Source organism: Rhinolophus ferrumequinum, chromosome 8 (assembly GCF_004115265.2).
Source record: "Rhinolophus ferrumequinum isolate MPI-CBG mRhiFer1 chromosome 8, mRhiFer1_v1.p, whole genome shotgun sequence".
NCBI lineage: Eukaryota > Metazoa > Chordata > Mammalia > Chiroptera > Rhinolophidae > Rhinolophus > Rhinolophus ferrumequinum.
Window position 1 is genome coordinate 89,908,956 of NC_046291.1, and position 19,589 is coordinate 89,928,544.

The 19,589-nt window shown below is 52.5% G+C and overlaps 1 protein-coding gene across 1 annotated transcript; it reads right to left on the minus strand.

Annotated features, from left to right (window-relative positions):
• Nucleotides 1-14,385: 14,385 nt before the first annotated feature.
• EN1 (engrailed homeobox 1) lies at nucleotides 14,386-19,376 on the minus strand. Its single transcript, XM_033112490.1, has 2 exons — nucleotides 18,512-19,376; nucleotides 14,386-15,475 (listed from the first exon to the last, which is right to left on the minus strand). Exons 1-2 carry the CDS (start codon nucleotides 19,374-19,376, stop codon nucleotides 15,159-15,161), a joined length of 1,182 nt encoding a protein of 393 aa, XP_032968381.1. The 3' UTR covers nucleotides 14,386-15,158.
• Nucleotides 19,377-19,589: the final 213 nt, after the last annotated feature.

Sequence of the window (19,589 nt, forward strand, 5' to 3'; positions counted from 1 at the left end):
ATAATATGTCCACCATGAGAATTGAGGAGACTTAGTGCTTGATCTTGAACTGGGTACGGATTTTCAGAGCCAAAAAGCCCTCATCAAAAAAACATCCTCATGAACCTATTTAAAAGGAAACTGTAAGTGTTTTGGCAAGTCAATATCCTGGTCAGCGCTAATATAGCCCCAAAATACAGAAAGAGTGGGGTCCCCCAGTCATCTTCAGATACATTTAATTCACAAGGCATCACGGTTGGGGCTTCATACCAGGAGAGGAAAACTATTTATATTCCCACTTGTTTCCTCTGGTTAATGTGGCTGGATCTGTTATTCAGTTGCAGAGCGTTAGATAAGATTAGACACAGACCACAAAAGAAAACAGTAGCCAGGCCCATGCACACACTTCCCTGGTAGCTGTTCCCAGGGCCTGACCTGCCATAGTCTTTACCAAACTAAGGCCCATTTTGACAGCTATGGCCTGAGCAGGAATATCACCAGAATCAGCTTTGCGGTCCAATTCCAAAGTGACTGAATGCATGGATCTCAGCTGAGAAGTACCCACAGGCACAACTCTGAGTCCAAATTATGTGAATTCCAATTCTCCACCTCTTAAACATCTCACACCCCTAAAGGAAGATCAAAGGTAGACCATCCATCCATTGGCTCGAATAATTCTCCTCACTTCTATTTCAGTATATAGAATAATTTAGTCTATCAGAGGAGCTAAAATATTTTATATTCTAGTGATTCATAACAGTTAAAGCAAATATATTCACCCCCAAAGATTCACTGGGCACTTCTAACAGTGCGTTTTGTATCGTCTTTACAGCAAAGGATATATATATACATATATATATATGTATATATATATATATGTATATATATATATATTCTATATTCTGACACCAAATCATATTCCTCAGTAGTCATATGTATCCTAAAAATCATTGTTGTGGGCTATACATACCCACAGGTGTCATACAAATAGGAAAATCTGAATCAAATCTTAGTCCTGTCTATACCAAGGTTATTTTGTAGTGCCTTTGCTCTGTAAAAAAAAAAAAAAAAAAAAAAAAAGCCATAACAGTATACAACATGCTATTTTATAAGCAGTAATTCATAAAACAACTAATAATTATTCCTGCACTATCAAGCATTCCTCAAAAAGTCAGCTAAGCTTTTACCCTTTTCTCTGTTTGGTTCAACTTTTCTTTGATCAGAAAAACAAAGTACCTTTGGAGACTTCCAGTTGGGCCGAGAGACACTCCAATCCAAAGGGTGGCCTCCCTACTGCCAGACTTAAATTAAAAAAAAAAAAAAAAAAAAAAAATCTGGATATTTGGCACAGCTAAGAAGGAGGCAAGCAAAAGATCCTAAAGCCATCTCCAGTTCAATTAACTCTTTCACATAATTATTGTAAAAGGGTGTTTAACCCTCTAGAAAACACCCAGCGAAGAGCCTGGTGCGGCCCTGGCTTCCTCCAGCCAGGACCACAGCTGCAGAAGGGTTTCTCCTCTGCCATCCAGGGCTTGTCAGTGGTGCCCTTCATTTGCATGTCAATCCTTTTACATGATTAATATGTATTTATTGACCAGGAGGCCTTCCCAACCTAGGACAAAGGGAGACAGGCAGTCCCCTTTTATAAGGCAGCCATAACTTTTCTGGCAGGACTGACAATTGTGCACAGAAATAATTCTCTTCCAGATAGAAAGTTCCCGCCATTCAGACCCAGGGAGTGAAGGAAAGAAAACAGTCTAAACTGAACACCAAAAGCTCAAGTGCACCCCTTCACTCCTTTCCCCATACAGCCATTCGTCTCCATTTCTTACCACCTCAACTGGGGAGTGAGGGCAGGCACTTCGAAGACCAAAACAAAATGACCCACAGCCTGGGAGTCTGGCCGTCTCCTCCCACTCGTGAAGGGCTCTGAGCTGAGGCCTGACACAAGGAGAGGCTGAGCCAGAACCCTGAGTTACCTGAAGGAAGAGGGCTGCCGCTCCCAAACCTAAATCTAGAAACAGGAAAAAGCTGCACCCAACACGTCCCGTGATTTGACGCCTTATGAATCTTTTATCCACTCAAATAAACGTCATATTTCCCAGACTGACATGTGCACTTTTATTTATTAAACAGCACGCTCCATTTTTTTTTTTAAAAAAAAGATCAGCCTTACATCTACCATTCAAGATTCCCAGAAATTCTGTCCCCTTCCATCCCTTCACCCCTCCCACATAGGAAAATAAATAAATAACAGCCTGTATGGTCAAAAACTGTCACAAAGTCCCATTTTCACTCTGGCATCTGCCTCCCTCGGAATATCAGAGATGAGATTTTAGAGAAGTTTAGAAAAAAATGTGAGAGGGATTATGATGACTTGTTTGTCCTGATGCCAAGGAAACTGAGTCAGATCATCCAAGAGGGTTTTTTTTCTTCTTTTGGGTGGTTCTGGGCCTTACTCAGTTGGCTTTCCACTACTATGCATATAAAATTCTTGGCCCCACAAAGAGGCTGACGGCTCACTGTCTAGAGTTTCCAAAGAAAAGTACATGGAGCCATCTTTTCTATAAGGTCCTCAACGGTAGAAATTAATTAAAAAAAAAGAAAGAGAAAAAGGGGGGATGTTCCCTTACGTTGAAGTCGTTCAAGTGCGGCCTCTATAGGGTAAGTATTCCTTCCTCTTGAAGGAAACACACACACTCATCAAGGGCCACGGCTCAAGTTCCTAAACTGAACACCAATAAGGAATGACTCATCTTTCAGCTCAAAGCCCAGCTCTGAATTCCTCCCCTGGGATTCAGCATCCTTGGGTTTTATGAAAGGTATTCATTAAGGGCAAACATACTGGATTTAAAAGGGATTCTGGGGTATGAGCCCTCCCAGCCTGTCCTCTACCTACACCCTATCAAACTCCAAGAAGTCAGTCACGCATGATACACTTTTTAGAAGGACCAGCTATCGGCCTCCTCTGCACCCACAGTCTGCTCTGGGCAAGGTATGGAAAGCAGTTTAAATAATCACATTGCTGTTTGTTTGACTTCACCCAATGCCTATTCCACAGTGTCATTTTTACTCAAAATGGTTTGCATGTATAGACGGTGCCTACAAGAATCACAGAAAGAGTCCTAGAATTCCAAGAATGTAACTGTCAAGGGTTAGGCCCGCCATGGTGAACCTACCACAGCCAATTAAACATAAAATGGCCCCCGTAGCATGTTTCAAATTTCTGCCCAAGTTTTGCCCATACAGAAATGTGATGTAGATGATGAAGAAGGTATTTTCTTAGTAATAACTCTGAAGAAGAAGATAACCCAAAAACAGACCCCGAGTCATTCCAGGGATTCTCCTCCAGTTTCACCCACTTTATATGACACACAGATTGCAAGGAGTCACCCTGCATCCCAGCTTTAAATGTTCAATTCCAAACAAAGACCATGCTCTTGAAAGCTATTTGACACTATTCTCTACAGCCACATTTCCCAGGAAAATCCATCAAAAGAGGCACATGTGTTGACAACACCTGAGAACCAATACAGGGATGAGAAGGGAAAATATCAAGGAAAAGCGAATACAATCTCTAAATTCTGTAAATCAGTGTTTCATTCTACTAACCTAAACAGATTCTATGGGATGGAAGCAGGGAAGTAATATTTTTTTTCCTGAAACTATTGACATAATAAACTAAGGAAGTGCACCCAAACCTGACTTTGTTTTCTATTTCACAGATCATAAGTTCAGCTTAGTAAACCAACCAAAAACGGTTCCACAGGTATTGCCTTGCCTCTGACATTACTGAAGTTAAAAGATCGGCTCTTATTGTGTTTACAATATTCCAAACACCAAGGTGTAGCTTTCGGGAATTCATTTGGCTAATCTAAAAATCTCGGCTATACCACACCAACATGGCCACCGGAACACAAGGAATCCATCCCACTATACCCACTTCACTGCCTCACAGCTACTTGGGTGAGACCAGGTTGAATGATTGAATAATTGATCAGGACACAACAAAAGGTTTTCCCTCTGATGTTTATCACCATTAGAATCCAGCCTCTGTTCACTAAGGAATCCAACCTCTGATCACTTTGTTTTAAGTTTTCAAATCACTGACCATCACCTCAGGCATTTGTAAGGAGGGACAAACAACAACAACAACAAAACCCTCTTGGTTTCAAAGAACGGTGGGATACTTCTGGAAACCTCAATTCTCCTTTTGGTCTCCTCCTCATCTAATTTTGCAGGCCATTAATCCAGAATGGGCACTAGAGCATTTGGGTATTTGGTTTCACATTAGAATGACTGAGTAATTAATGAAAGTTGGCAACTGTTCATGCAGGCAGCGAGCCCTCTTTCCTCCTTTCCCGACTTAGTGTTGTATGTGCACGTATTCTTCATGTTGTACCTCCTCCCCACCCAGCCAGCCTTGCCTCCCCTTATTGCATCAGTGGTACCTTCCCAGGCTCTGTGGGGTGACTCACTCTCAAGGAACCATTTAGACTGGTCTCTTGGCCACTGAGGATCTTTGTGGTGAAAGAGTCATCATCTATTAAGGGCAAAAGAGGCCCGATTCTCTTGCAAGCTATAGACAAGTCACCAGTTTATATAACAAAGGAAACTGCATCATTTTCAGCCTGGTCCATGTTGACACCCGAGGGCAACTCCCACACTCACACTTACATTAGATATCTTTTTAAGAAAAGCAAGCCCCTCTAAAATGAAAGCAGCACTTCCACATTCCCTGCAACCTGTGAGCTAGGTAAGGTGAGAAGAGTTGGTGACCCCTCCTGGTTACTTGTGCCCCACCCCCAAACAATAGCTTTTGTGTTAGAAGAGCTCCCAGTGTGGGATAGCCAGAATGTGGAGACAGCAACTGTGTTAGAGTTAATAACACAGTGTCACAAAGGAATTTAAGCTGAACTCGGGAAATTCTCCTTGTAGGAGCTAATACTTTTCCCTCTTCAAACTTCCCTGCTCTGTCTCAAAAGAATAAGAACCCTCTGTCATTTTTTTTCCTGGAGGCCATTTCATTTCCTTCCAAGTGCCCCTTGTGAAATGACCAAAGAATCCCTGATTATGGAGGACACAACCGCCAGGTCACTAGGTGAGTTTTGTACACCAAAGGTTAAAAGGCTCTGGATGCATTTCCAAAATGACCCACCCTTTCCAGAGAGGACTGCCTGCCCCTAGGGCTGTATATATGTACCAAAATAAAATTGTGGACAGAGAGCTGCCACAGTGGACACAACCTCTTGGCCAAGCGTGGAGAAGGTCACAAGGGTTGGTGTACGGTTAGAATGGGACCACAAAGAAGGTCAGGAAGTGGTACATGAGCTTCCTGGCTCTCTCCTGCAATCACCCCAAATTCCACTGGATTCCACTGTAAATAGGAAGTGAATGGGAGGTGTGGCAGTGAGGAAAACCAGTATGTCCCACGCACACATAAACAACAACTCAGGGATCCTCAGGGTAACACTGGTTACCTCCACCTGACACACATACACACACTTTCCCTGGTCCCAAATCCCTCAGCTCTCAAATCAGGATCTGTGGCTAGGTCTTTATCCCACCCAGCCTGTGCTTCCTGTCAGGGCTCCAGCCAAAGAGTTATATTCCCTTCCCCAGGTAAGCCGGCCGCAGGGGCTTTCCCGGATGCCATCTCACAGCCAAGTGAGCTTGTGAACATGGAGACGGCTGAGGATGCAGACAAGGAGCTCGTTCGCTCGGTTTTTCCAGGGCCGTGTTTGCCATTTGCGGGAATAAATGAAGCATCCGTAATCTCCATAAAAGAGCTTTCACGCTTCATTCTCTGAAACTAAATTGGGGCTTAGACGAAAAGGAAAAAGGGGGACTTTTAATTTAAAGTAATGATCATCAACACTCTGGCTCTAGAGGGTCTGTAGGGGAGAGTTCCCCACCCCACCCCGGGAAGCGGGAGGGAGGGCCGCCGCGCCTCCCCAGGCTGCTGTTGAATTGCTTGGATTGGTGGGCCAAATACAAACACCGGCCGCAGTCCTGGGGTGAGGGCCTTGGTACAGAAAACTCTCCCTGGGTAACTGAGGAGGTGAGGGAGCCTTAGGAGGGCGAGATCAGGGAACTTTGTCCGGAGAAAAGAAAGTGAGCAGGCCCAATGGAGGCCCCGGCCTCGCCGAGGCCAGGATTGGAGGCAGCGGCGACTTCTTCCGGAGGCAGGAGTCTTGCATTTCACACCGGAACGTCAACCTTGGAGGCGCCTCTCCCCACCGCCGCGTATTTCTGATTCTTTTCACCTGGTGGCCGCTATTGTTTGGGGCCAAGTTTGTACCCAGAGTGCACAGAACACTCAGCGCCTCCCTTCCCCACTCCGCACCCCAAATTCCTGCGCGGTAGGAGGGCCCCAACACTTCTATCACGGAAAAGGAAGTTAGTTCACTTTAGCCGAATGAAAGTGGCATGGGGAGACTGTATCCTTCAAATTCTCCCCACCTCCCAACACTCACCCAACACCCGGGGCCCCTCACTCCCATGCTAGGGCCTCAAACAACAGACAAGACTTCTCACTATGCACCACCACTGAGGTCGGCCCTGTGAGGGAATTTTGGAGGACAGATAAGAAACTCCAGGCCTGATGAGCGTGGAACTGGGCACACCTGGCCTCCCTGGGATATCTACGTCCTGGTTCCCCAGCAAGCTCTCGGCTTCCACCTTCTGAGGAGAGTGCACTTGGACTGACCCGAAGTCGGGGGGCCGGCGGTAAAGGCCAGACCTCAATCTGCAGGGAGCAGCAGGCGCGGGAAGTGAAGCAAAGGATCGATGGACGCGACCCAGCCAGGTTGCAGTCTCTCAGCTCCCACTGTGCCCTGCCGCGCCCTCTGGAAGCTCTGCAGGGCCTGGGTGGACGCCGCCCAGAGAACACGCAGAGCAAGGGCAAGTTGGCTCCTCGAGTTTTAAAGAAATTCCAAGTAAACTGTGAACCCGAGCAGGAAACAGCAGCTGTGCCTAGGGAAGCGAATTGAACAAATAGCTCCAGAAGAGGAGAGGGAGGTAGGCAAATGTCTGCGCCCTGAAGGTGGTCGCTTTATTGGGGGAAGAGGCGGCAGGGTGCAGGGCTGCTACTGCAACTTTTTCTCTTCTCAAAAAAGGATCCCGCAGCGGGGATATCCGAAGGTGCTCACCTAGTCCGGGCAAATTCAGTTGACTGCCCTTCGCGGGCCAGGTCCGGCCCAGCCACACATGGAGGTGGCAGGCGCCGGAGCCTTCCGACGCCAAGGCCTCCGGGCGAGCCAAGGCCGCGCAGGGCGCTGAGCGGGCGGGCGGAGCAATGCGGAATTGGGCTCCCTGTGGTGTGTGTGCGCCAGCGCGCCTCGTCTAACCTTCAGGACAAGTTGAAGCAACACAACTAAAGTCGGTCAGTGTCCGCAGCCTAGAGGTCCACCCCTCCTCTTCCTGCTTTGACCCCAGGTCCGACCGCTCGGAGCCAAGGTTTCTGCAGCCAAGATTGCAAGCCAGTGCGCGTTGCGGCCAGGGGAAGGGCGCACCTCCAGTGGCCACGAGTCAAAGGGGGACGGGGGGATTTGAGAACATCGCGGAGGGGGGCAGCGCGGCCACCTCCAAGGTCAGCGCTGGTTCCCACACGCAGGTCGGAGGAGGGGAGAGGAAGGTCGGAGCACGCCGGCCTCCCTCGGAGCTGCGGAGCAAGGCAGCCGGGGAAGCAAACTTGGGAGCCGGGCAGAGCTACGAGAGGAGACGGAGGACAGGGAGCCGAAGGGACGCCCGGGCACCCCCGCCGTGGCGGCGGGTCCCAGCGGCCGCAGAGGTTGGCCGCAGGAGGGCGGCCTCCGGAGCGACAACGGAAACCGCAGAGCAAAGAATGAGGAACCCAGAGACCAGGGAAGCCTTTAGAAAATTACAGAAAAGAAAGCGAACCCGGCCTAGACCCAAATCGAAACTACAAGGAACAGTCGCTTGAGATAACCCGGTGGGGGTGTGGGGTGAGTTGGAGTCTGCAGCTGTAGCGCGGGTCGCTGTCGCTTGCTCGGAGTTCGGCGCAGGGAGATGGCCAAGGTGGCCTTTCCCTTCGCCTTCCCAGCGAGCGGATGGGCAGGACCCGCGCCCTGCTCTGGAAGAGCATAACTGGGCTTCGCTGTTCCTGGAAGGAGGGCGAGCCCGAAATGCGCCCCCATATCCAGCCCCCCACTCGAGACCGAGCCAAGGGCCGTGGGGCCTGCGGCCTAAGCTGCGCTGACCGGAAGTGCATCTGCGCAGCGCCCTCCACGGACCGCGCGAGGCGCAGGCAGCTCTGGCCTGGCTGGAGCCCGGCCAAGTGCGCGATGCCGGGATGCGGCAGGCTGTTTCCGCGGAGCCGGCCTGGGCGCGGGTGGGAGAGGAGGGTGTGCGGGGAGAAACTGTTGGCGAGGTGGGGGGGACTCATTTTAATCGGGGGAAAAGAACGGGATCTCCTGGGAACCTAATCTGAGAACCGGGTGGAGTGGGTGCGAGAACAGGAATTCGAACCTGAGTTACTGGCTTGAGGGGGATGTAGAGTGTGTGGGGCAGGGGGCTAAGGACTACTCCTACTTAAGATTCCAGAAGAATAAGGCCTTAACCCAAGTCAGTGCCCATCCCTACCCAGTGTTACGTCTCCTTACGGCCGCGGAGACTTGATGATTCGCGCTGGGCGAATCATCCTGGTATTTATGATACATAATTACAAAGTAAACTGTAATGTGGTTTGGTGTGACCTTGGCAAGACGACCCTGAGCCTCACTTTTCTTATCTGTAAATTGGGGATGATAATATCCAATTCATAGTGTGTGAGACTGAGGGAAGTAAATTAAGCCAAATGGCTCCCAATGTACGTGGTTGCCCTCAGTAAATACTGATTATTAATTTTAACCTTTTGTAAGTGTCATCTTCTGAATTGCCTCCACTCTGAATAAGTCCTGCACAGGAGGGTGAAGGGAGGTGCAGGAAGAGATCAGCTGAGGTGGCTGCAGGACTTGCATTTTCTTCCGCATCTACACTGCCTTCAGCTTGGACGACACTGGGGCTATTAAGGTGCTTCTCCCTAGCCTCATGAGGCCTCAAAGCAGTAGCAGAGCTTTATTGGTCAAGTTCCCCCTGTCTCCGCTTTATCACATGGCAGAACTGTCGGTCTCTCTGCCAGAACTGGTTGGTCTTTCTCAGGGCCCCAAGCCCACTCTCGCAGGCTTGTGGCTGAATTTTAAGTACTTCTGGGACCCTCTCTTCTTGGGCTCCTTCCATCTCGCCCACAGGGGGCTTCCTTCCCTCTGCTCTGTGATCCTGCAGTCCAGGTCTCTCGACCTTGGGGCGGATAAACGCACCTCAGACGGCTAGCACCCGCACCCGCCCCCCCCCCTGCACTTGCGTGGTGGCGGGATCAAGGAGGAATTTCCTGGTGGCTGCTAGTCCCTGAGAGAATGCTGGTGTTTATATGCCATCCCACGGCAGAGGTGAGCAGGGGGTAGGCTTGTGCTCACTGCCTCCCGTACACAGCACCCCTACCTCATCCACCTACCCTCACCCCTCACCCCATCCCATTCCTGTCGCCAAAAGCCGAGTCAGGAGCTGTTGATTGAATCCTCTTCTCAGGATAAGATGTGTGTGCCTGCGCACCCACAATAAAGCTCTGGTGTTCTACAGACCCAGAGTCTTCCATTTGGCCTGAATGGAAGGCCTGAAATTTTAAGTGTCCTCAAAACCACCCACCCCCACATCTGTGAGGAAAACTCCAGAAGGGAGGGGCCCCCTCACCTCCAGAGTGGCACTTCAGCAGGGAAAGGTTGCAGTTAGAAGTAAACTCAAGAAGCAAATTGTAACTGCCCGGGACTTACCAAGCTCTGAGCAACCTGTTTGGAAAGTTTGCCTGGTCCTTCCCTGGGCCTGCCCCACCCCCAAGAGGTACACCTGGGAAGGCACAGCGTGCACCTGAGGGATGGGGACCGTTGTAGTAGTACATCTGTGTCCGAGCCCAGAGTCACCAGATCAAGCAATCTCTGGGGAGAGGGAAGAGGCTGCCCTGATTCCAGTCTTCCTGCCCAGACACAGTCAACCCACCCACTTCAGCCTCAGTCCCCCTGGTGGCCTGCATGGAAAGGAGGGGGCAGGCAGGTATGTCCTGGGCTCTGGAAATGATGTGCTGTCCCTGTACTGGCTAAAAGTGAAGCTCACCAGCTGGGGCATACATGTATGCCTCGGACACCAAGAGTGTATTCCTGGACCATGTATAAATGTGTGCCAGAAACTTCTACACAATGTCCGTGTGCTTGCTAGGAACACACCTCTCTACACCAGCTCTATACATCGGCTCATTTAAATATGTTTGTATATGTGTACACATATCTTACCTGTGTGTACATGTATACACATGGCTGAGTGCATGTTTGTGCACTTAGAGATATGCAGAAATGTGTGCGTGTGGGTTGCGTGGCCACGTGTGCACCACACTGCCCACTCAGCAGCACACTGGGAAGAGCATCACACTCAGGAAATCTGGGGATTTTGCTTCTCACTGCTGTGTACTTTTGAGTGAGGCATTTTCCCTCTCAGGATCCCTCCCCCCAATAAAATGAAACCTTTTTATTCAAGAATCCCTGAGGGCCCCTCCAACAATGGAAATGCATTACATGGCTCACCTAAAGCATTTGGGGAGGAGCAGGAGCTGGCAGTCCCCAGCCAGGCCCCTTTCCACAAGTTGTCACACAGAGTAAGCCTCTCACCTGAGTTCTAAGTGGGAGAGGAAGGTGGAGGTCTATAGTAGGGTTGACCAGGGACGGAGCCATACTCTGAAGCCTCCCCGGATGCAGTGAACAGGATCTCCAGTTTGAACCCATGGTGACATGAGAATAAGTGGCCCCTAGGCTATGAGGCAAAACTAGGGGAGGACGGCTACAGAGCCTCCCTGCCCCTCTCTGCCCCTTTCCCGGTCTATGCACAGTGGAAGGCAGAGAATGGGGGTTACCTGTATTGCCAGAGGAATGGCTTTTCCCCAATATGAAAAGGATAAGCAAGGCTGACTGTTGGAGGAACTCTTGGCCACCCAGAGAAGCCACAGCAGACACCTTCACCCAAGGCAAGGATTCTCTGACAAGGGCCTCTCTGACCCTGGCCTTGGCATTGGCCTCTAGGAGTCAACCAAAGCCCATCCCTGCCTGGAAGTTAGGCCTTTTTTACTGAGGGCATTGGGGGCAGGGTGTCTGGAGCACAGTGGCCTCCCTGGTGATATGATCTCTGGAAGCCCTGCTACAGGTGACAAGGCTGGGTCAGGTAGGAGGCAGGTTAGCAGGCCACTCTTTATCTATGCCCTGGGCAGCCCAGCCTAGTGGGCCAGAGCACACATACACCCACAAACACCAATCGCTACTGATCACCATACACCCAAAAGATACACTTCCATCTCCCAAGCCTAAATAAATATACTCAACACCACCCCTACACAAATGCCTACACACAGTACAACGCACATGCATACAGGCTCACAAAGAAACACATGCAGCCCCACACACCCAAATACGGCCTCCATCTGCACCTCCATCTGCAGCCTCCTCCTGCTGCCCCGACTGAAGGAAAGGGAGTTTCCAGGAGGAAAACAGAGACCTTTGGCCTCAGAAAGAGCCAGGGATCAATATTGTTTAGACTCAGCTAGTGTGTATTTCCTCCTGGGCTGAGGAAGATTTAAGTTTATGGTTTAATCCAATCTTTAAAAAAAAAATGGGTAGAAAATAAGGAAGTTGGGATACCACAGTCCAGTATTTATTTCCATGCAGCCCCAGACTTTAATATACAGGCGGCTGGCTCGCTAAGCCAGCCCCATAAATCAGAGCTATCAATGCCTGTTTATGGTTATTACTACTTTCTTTTCTTAGAGAAGGTGCAAGAAAGAGGTCTGACCAGAGTCCTCCTGCCTCTACTCTGCCCCAATCAGAAGGAAAGAAAATGTAGATGGGGGAGGGACAGAAGATCGGAAAGTCATTATGGACAATGACTTCAGGGCCGTGGCCAGATTCCTGAGGTAAAAGCAGTTGTACTGAGTTGATGTGGCACAGAGAAAGATACACAGCCGCAGAGGAGGCATGGGCCAAATGTTTAAGTCCTGAGAGCTTTAGTTTCCTCCACTTTCAATCACTATTTGCCCATAATGATTGAAAGATAAAAAGAGATAATGGGCAAGAAATCAAATTACATAATAATGACACATCTGAACACTTTACCAAAACAGTCATGTGGAGGGATAACCACCTCCTCCCTCTCCCCCAGGGTTAGGGGAAAGAGCTCTTGGCTTTGATCTCTTGGAAGAAGTGAAGAGGAGCCTTCAGGAACAAGATGCCTCCTGGAGTTGCTGTTCACGTTGGTACCTGCCCTAGCCTCTGGATCTGGAGGTCTTGAAGGGCTTAAGCACCCCAAGGGGCCACACTGGAGAAGGGAAAAGAAAGGGTAGCCTAGTTTCTAGGCACTCAAAACAATAAGTTTCTCTTTAGAGCTAGGTACCACACAATATCGCATCTGGATGTGGCCAGGAACTTTCTTGATGTTCTCCGCTGTCTGGATTCAGGAAGGCACACCCAGGGCCCCAAGTCTCACACCCGCTAACCTGAAGGCCTGGAGAGTTTGAAGATTCCAGGCTCCCCTCTCCCCTAAGGAAGACAAATAATTTTCTTCCAACCATCAGAGAACAACTTACCTGGGCCAACCCAGGAAAGGCCCATCTCACTGCTCCCAACTCTTCACACAAGGATTGGTTGAGCAACTACTATATGTAGAGGTTATTCCACACACTCTAAGGTGTGAAGGTGATAGAAGGAAGAGATTTACTGCAATAAAGTTGGGAACCCAATGGTAATGTCAAATGTGTTCTCCAACTTCAGGCCACCAAACACCTAACCCCAAAGCCTGGAGCAGAGACTTGGAGGGCCGCTGGGCTTCCCGGACTTGGAGCCTAGCACTGTCACTTCCCCAACATAGGCCCCAATCAGGGGAAATTTTTCAAGAAAAAAAGGGCAGAATGACTGGCCATTCTCACTTCTCACAAAATCAATCCTGCAAAAACAACAGGAAAGAAACCCAAGGGAAGAGCACAGAAACTGAGTTCCCATGCTTGTACACACACACACACACACACACACACGCACTCACACACACACATCTGCAAACATCCCGGTGTACAAACACAAATGAGCATAGGTAAACACACCATGAACGCACAAACATCCAAGTGTGCATCTAAATACAGAGAAACGAACACCCAGTTGCACAATACTCACACATACAGAGATACACAAAACCAGGTAAGTACTGATGCATCGATATCTGCATACAATCACATATACACACAAGTTTTCAAGGACACCTACATATCTAGCCGCACACATACACATTCACACAGATCGCAGAAGAGAAGGGGGAAAGAGAAAACAGGATTTACTATTTTTAAAAATCCTGGACAAAAAGGGAGAGGATACCTCCTGAGGAGAGACCTCCCCTTCCTCCTCCTAGTTCCCCAAGGTCCCTGTCCCAGTGCCTGCCCAGGAAGACTAGCCCCAGGATCAGGTGCATGAGTCCAGACATTCCTCTCTGGGAAGCCCGGGTGTCCTGAAAGTCCTGGAGGGTTGTTTCTGTGTCTGCCCCGGTCAGAAAGCAAGCCAGTCTTTGTTGGTGATTCTGAAAGCCACCCCTTTGGTTTTCGGTGGGGACGAGGCAGGCCTGTGCCCACGTCGGGGGTCGGGGCCCAGTGCGATCCCAGCAGCTGACCGATCGGCTGCCACCTTGCAATAGCTTCCCGGCATCCGGGCCTCCACTCCCTCGGCTTTGCAGAACCATGCGATCCATCCGAGCCCGGCGAGGCTCCGTGTGCTGCCCTCATCCCGCCTCTGCGCCAACTGAATCACTTCTCCAAACGAAGAGCAGTGAAGTCCAGGCGGCGGAGAGGTAGGGCGGAGCGCCCGTCGCCCTAGCCCGCCGCTCTGGACCTGAGGCAGCCCTCAAGCCGGCCCAGCCCTGGAAAGGCCTCTTTCTAGAGGAGAAAACCGCAAAACCCACACCAGAGCAAAAAAGAAAGGTATAGTATGGAGCGAGGAGCAGGTTGAACAGGAAGAGGCCGCAGGCGGGCAGGCCCTGGCCTGGCGCGGGTAGTAGTAGTCCGCAATCGCGCAGTGGTTCCGAAGGCAGGCCTGGGGTTTCGGCCTTTGGACTTCTTTGAACACAATCGGAGACCAGGTGTGTCCCGCCAGACCCTCCAGACCCGGATTTGAGCCAAGGGTACCACAGCGCTCCCCCTTCGCCCCGGGTATTCGTTGTGCGGTGAGCGCTGGGCCCGCTGTGTGCACGGTGTGCGCGGGGACGCCGGGTGCCCCGCGCCCGCGCCCACGCCCTTCCCCAGCCAGCAAAGAGGAGGGCCGCCAGCAGCTCGTGAGCACAGTGTACACTTTATTTCAGACTACAGGTTTCTGAACATAATAAAATCTTTGGCTTGTAGCGGCGGTTCAGTCTCGCAGTCTGTTGGGTCGAATTTCTCAACAAGTCTCCGGAAAACGAAAGGGGGGCAGGACAGACAGACAGACCGACAAAAAGGGATTGGGAGGTGGGGGAGAGGCGAGGGGAGGACACGCGAGGAAACACACTCTCACACACACAAAGAAAAGTCCCAGAGAAACAAGGGCCAGCGTTGCGGGGCGGGAGGCACCGGAGAAGCGATAACGTCCAAAAGAAAAAGGCAACGAAAACGAAACTGGGCCGGGGGCAGCGAGGCAGAGATGGGGGATAAAATAATTATAATAATTATAATAATTATAACAATAATAATAAAGGAGATTAATAAAAAGTCCAGCAAATAGAGATCGCTACACATATTTCTTTTCCTTACCTGAAATTAAATATATACAAGGTCGTAAGCGGTTTGGCTAGATAGAGCTTTAAGGAGTTCGCAGTTTCGTCCCTTATGCTGTGAACAGAGAACAGATCTTATTTTTTCGATAGCACCTGTCCGAGTCTCGCTCCCTTTCTAAAAATGTTGCTTTCAAACGTGACTCTCCATTCTGAGCAGCGCGCTCTCTCTTTTCCCTGTTGCTCCCTCCCTCCTTTGCGCTGATTCTTGCTCCCCGGAGCCAGGCCGGCGGGGCGGCAGAGGCTGTGTTCCGAGGGGCGCGGGCGCGGCGGCCGGACCGCGCAGCCCCAGCCGGCGGCGGCGGCTACTCGCTCTCGTCTTTGTCCTGGACCGTGGTGGTGGAGTGGTTGTACAGTCCCTGCGCCATGAGGTGCAGCGCCAGGCCGTTCTTGATGCCTGTGGCCTTCTTGATCTTGGCGCGCTTGTTCTGGAACCAGATCTTGATCTGAGACTCATTGAGGCTGAGCTCTTGGGCCAGGGTCTGCCGCCGCTGCTCCGTGATATAGCGGTTCGCCTGGAACTCCGCCTTGAGTCTCTGCAGCTGCTCGGCCGTGAACGCCGTCCGCGGCCGCTTGTCCTCCTTCTCGTTCTTCTTCTTCTTCAGCTTCCTGGTGCGCGGACCTGCAGCGGCGGAGAGGGCCGGGTGGGGGTGGGGACAGAGGGCAAAGGGGAGGGGGAAGAGGGCAGAGGAAGCCGTGAGAATTGCTCTGTCGAGCCGGGGTCGCGCGCCCCGCGCTTCCGGGGCGATAGCGGAGGCTCTGCTGCGTCCCCGGCTCCCTCCCGGTGGCTGGCCCCTCCATCATTCTCCTGGCTGCTGGGGTCGCCGGGTTCCCTTTCTGGGGGCTAGGAGGGACGCGAAGGAAAACTGCCAAAGTTGTATGTGCACCTCACACCCCAATTCTGAACAAGAGAGCCGTGTAACAAGACAGCCTCTCCTGAACAGGAGAGGCTTAAATCACAGAATCCAAGATGGAGAAATATTTGGAGCCCCATCCGGCCCAGCCCAGAGCTGGAGGTCAGGGTCCTTTAAAGCCCTGGAATCAAAAGAGGCTCAAGATTTGAGGCAGCGAAGACAGTAGGCCAGGTTCACTCTGGGGAAATCGCCAGCCTCCTGTCCTCATGAAGACCGCCTACACCGGGACACCTACAATAAGACCCCATCTGGCTATTTACCCCCAGAAAACAAGTGGATAGGGAAGCGGCTATGAGTCGCTTGCCGAATTACAAAGTATTCAGTGTCTACTCTCTCTCTACCTCTTCTTTTTTCTCTTTAGCCTTAAAAAAGCCCTTTCGAAGGTCCCAGGGAGACACTATTCCCCCTCTGAAGGGAGAGAAAAGGCCTTCACCCGGTTAGGTGCCTTACTCACATGGCCCCTGAGTTCTCTTCTGTGCCGGTGGGATGGTGCTGCCGTAGTAAGAAAGAGCGCGCCCTCCCCATTCCTCCCCGCTCTGCACAGTCAAGGTCTCCCTTATCTCTTTTGAACACAAAAACTGCAATTTCAGGATTGAAAACTAAATAACAAAACCAAGCCAGATTTGCTTTCCCTGCCCATCTACGTTATTTGCAAGGAGACTACATCTCTCCTGCCACCCCCTGCCATGAGCAAAATAGGGGCAAAGAGACAGAGACCGGGGGACAATCTAGACAGAAATCTGTGCTTTGCCCCTGAGATGGATAGGAAAAGAGGCCACAGAACACCTCTCCAGGAATGTGAAGTCTCCCTCCAAACTTAAGAGGGCTGCTATGGACCCAGCCTGGAGTGAGGAGGAAGAGAGCTGGGAGGCAGCGGGTGAAGCCTGCACCTCTATCAGCCTCCACATTCAAGTCTTCTGGCCTTTACTTCTGGGCCCCATCTTGATTATGGGAGCTTACTGAGCACAATTAAGTCCATTTCAGGCCTGTTTAATCTCTGAAACTGTCTGGAAAGAAGGGTCTTCTTCTTCGTCATCTCCAAACCTAGCTACAAAGGGGCAAGCTGAACAGCTGGATCCTGGGGCAGGCCAGCGCCTGGGGTCCAGCAGTCCCGTGACAAAAGAGTCCAAGCCTGGCTGACTGCAAAGACTCAGGTCTGGCTTGACGTCCATTTCCCTTAACTGACCATGCAGGAGAAGGAGCCAGTACCGTGCCTCTTCAGGCCCGTAAGAAGGAAAGCAGCTAAGAACAAAGACAAGGCCCACTATGGAGCAAAGAAGACTGGGAGGTGGGCTGGGGAGGAAGACCCTGGTTTAGATGAGTAATTAGCTGAGCGGGCAGAGATTGCCCATTTAATGTGCACATCCCCAGAAAGGCCCCAATACGTTGTGCATCCTGGATGTTGTTGTACATGTGTGTGCAGAGGCAAGGACACTTGTAATAAAATCGTAGCCTTGCGGCCAGCCCGAGCCGCACTGCCTGACAGCTCAATCAGTCTATCCATCAGGCGAGTCAATCAAAGCAGCTTTTCGGAGGTTCAGGGAGCCCGACGTGTCAATAACGGGGCTCGAGATGGCGGGGGTTGATAGCGCGCATCGATCCGCGCTCGGCCGGCAGCGGCGGGGCTGCTAGAGAGCAACCGGAGTAGAGCGCCGCATGGCTACGCTGTGCCCGGCCTCCCGCCGAACCCGGGTGCCCGGAACCCAATCGTAGGCCTGAGCCCTTGCTGCCTTCCTCGCAGCGCCCACCGCCCGTCCCGCCGCTGCCGGCCGGGAAGATGGGCAGGCCTCAGCCTCCTCTCCCAGGGCAGGTCTCGGCCTGGGGTTCTCCAAGCGCAAGGAACAACAGGAAAGGGGGCAAAGGAATGTCAAGAAAAAGGGGCCTACGGCTGGCGTAAATCTGCTAACTGGCACATGTGCATTAGGAAGGAGTTAATGCAGGAAGGGGCAGGATGTGTGAGCCGCTTCTGAGAAGCTACGGAGGAGGCTGGCTCTCGTGTCCTCGGCCCCGCTTTCTGGTCTGAGCCTGACCTGACCTGTCTTCTTTTCTCTTCCACTGTCTGTCTGTCAGCTCCAGAGAACCAGGAGCCAAGGGGTCTCGGGACTCGTCGTTTGGCAACCGCCTTTCCCTGGATTCTACCCACCCGGGTCAGACTGTCTTGGCTATGAGGCTTAAGAGTCACAACGAACGCATGCTTTTTTCTCTTCCTATACGTCCTCAGATCTGTCCCTATGTAAATGAATTCTACGTAGAAACTGTCGAGATGGTGTCTGTGTCTATAAGAACACCCTAGGTGAAGATTATTTCTCTGATCAAAGCCTTGCTGGATTTCGGCCTCCGCAGGACCAAGCTAGTGGGATTGCAGACCCAGAACACTAGGCCCACCTTCCCGCAGGCTCTAAATATCCCTTTCCCAAGGAAAAAAAAATCAATGACTGATTCTGTCTATCCTAAAAATAATAAAGATAAAACACAAAGAAAACCGGAGAGGTTCGGGGTTCAAAACCGAAGGACGGAGACTCCGGCTTCCAGTGCCATGAACCTCCCGGGGGCTGGCCGCAGAAGCCAGGAGCACAAAACCGGGTGCACCCTCGGTTGTGACTGGGCCCAGGGCTGAGAAGGAGAAACAGGCGCGAGAGAACAGAGAGCCGGAGGCCGGGTTTACTCTCTGCAACACGGCGGCTAAGAGTTCTGGGACGTCGCGGAGCCGGAAGGCATTGCGCAGCCGGGGGCCGGGTACTCACCAGAGGACGGACGATCCGAGTAGCGAGTGCAGTAGACCCAGGCGGGCCACACGAGAGGCTGCTGCGAGTCAGTTTTGACCACGGACCCGCCGTTGGCTGAGCCCATAAGCAGGATGGCTGGGTTGCCGTGCTCGGGGTACTTGGCACCCTGCGCACCTGGGCTCCCCACACCGCCTCCACTGCCGCCGCCGCTGTCCGAAGGCTTGGCCGCTGCTGCTGCCGCTGCCGCTGCCACGGCCGCTGCCGCCGCGGCCGCCGCCGCCGCCGCCGGGTTCCCAGCTTTGGACGCTCCCGCGCCGCCGGCGGCGGCTGGCGGGGAGCCGTCGGGCGGGCCACAGTTCGCGTCCGGGGCACACAGGAGCGAGGCGGCGCCTGGCGCCCGCGTGCCCAGCGGGTGGACAGGGTCTCTACCTGCGCCGGTCTGGCCTCTGTCACGCTCGACCCGGCCTCCTCCAGCGCCTCCTCCGGCCGCCGCTGCCACCAGGAGCTGCGGCGGTGGCTGCTCCTTTTTGCAGCCGAAGTCCGGCCTCAGGATGTTGTCGATGAAAAAGTTGGTTGTGCGGTGCAGCTGGGCCGCGGGCTGCGGCTGGTGAGCAGGCGCCGCGAGATGCTGCGGCGGCTGCGGCGGGGGCGGGGGGTGCGGGGGGAGGTGCGGGTGGTGGGCCAGGGGCGGCAGACAGGGCGCCGCGGGCGGCGAGGGGGGCGCGGGCTGCGGGGACACCGGCACGCTGTCTCCATCGCTGCCGCTGCTGCCGCTGGCGCCGGGGCTGAGGCTCAGACCGAGGCTGCCCGGGGCCGCCGCCGCCGCCGCCGCGCCGAGGCCCGAGTCGCGCTGACTTTTAGGTTCCGGCTGCTGTTCTTCCATGCTCGGCCGCCCCGCCGCCCCGGCCGCCGCGCCGGCCCCCGCCCCCCCCGCCTCGCTCCCCACCCCACTTTGCCAGCGGCCCGTGAGGGTGTGCGGAGGAAGGAGGCCGGCGAAGCCCCAGCGAAGGCACGGGGCGGGTGCAGGAAAAAAAGCCCAGGCGCCTGGCCTGGATCGCTCGCTCTTATCAAGCAGATAGATCTCGCTGTCTCTCCC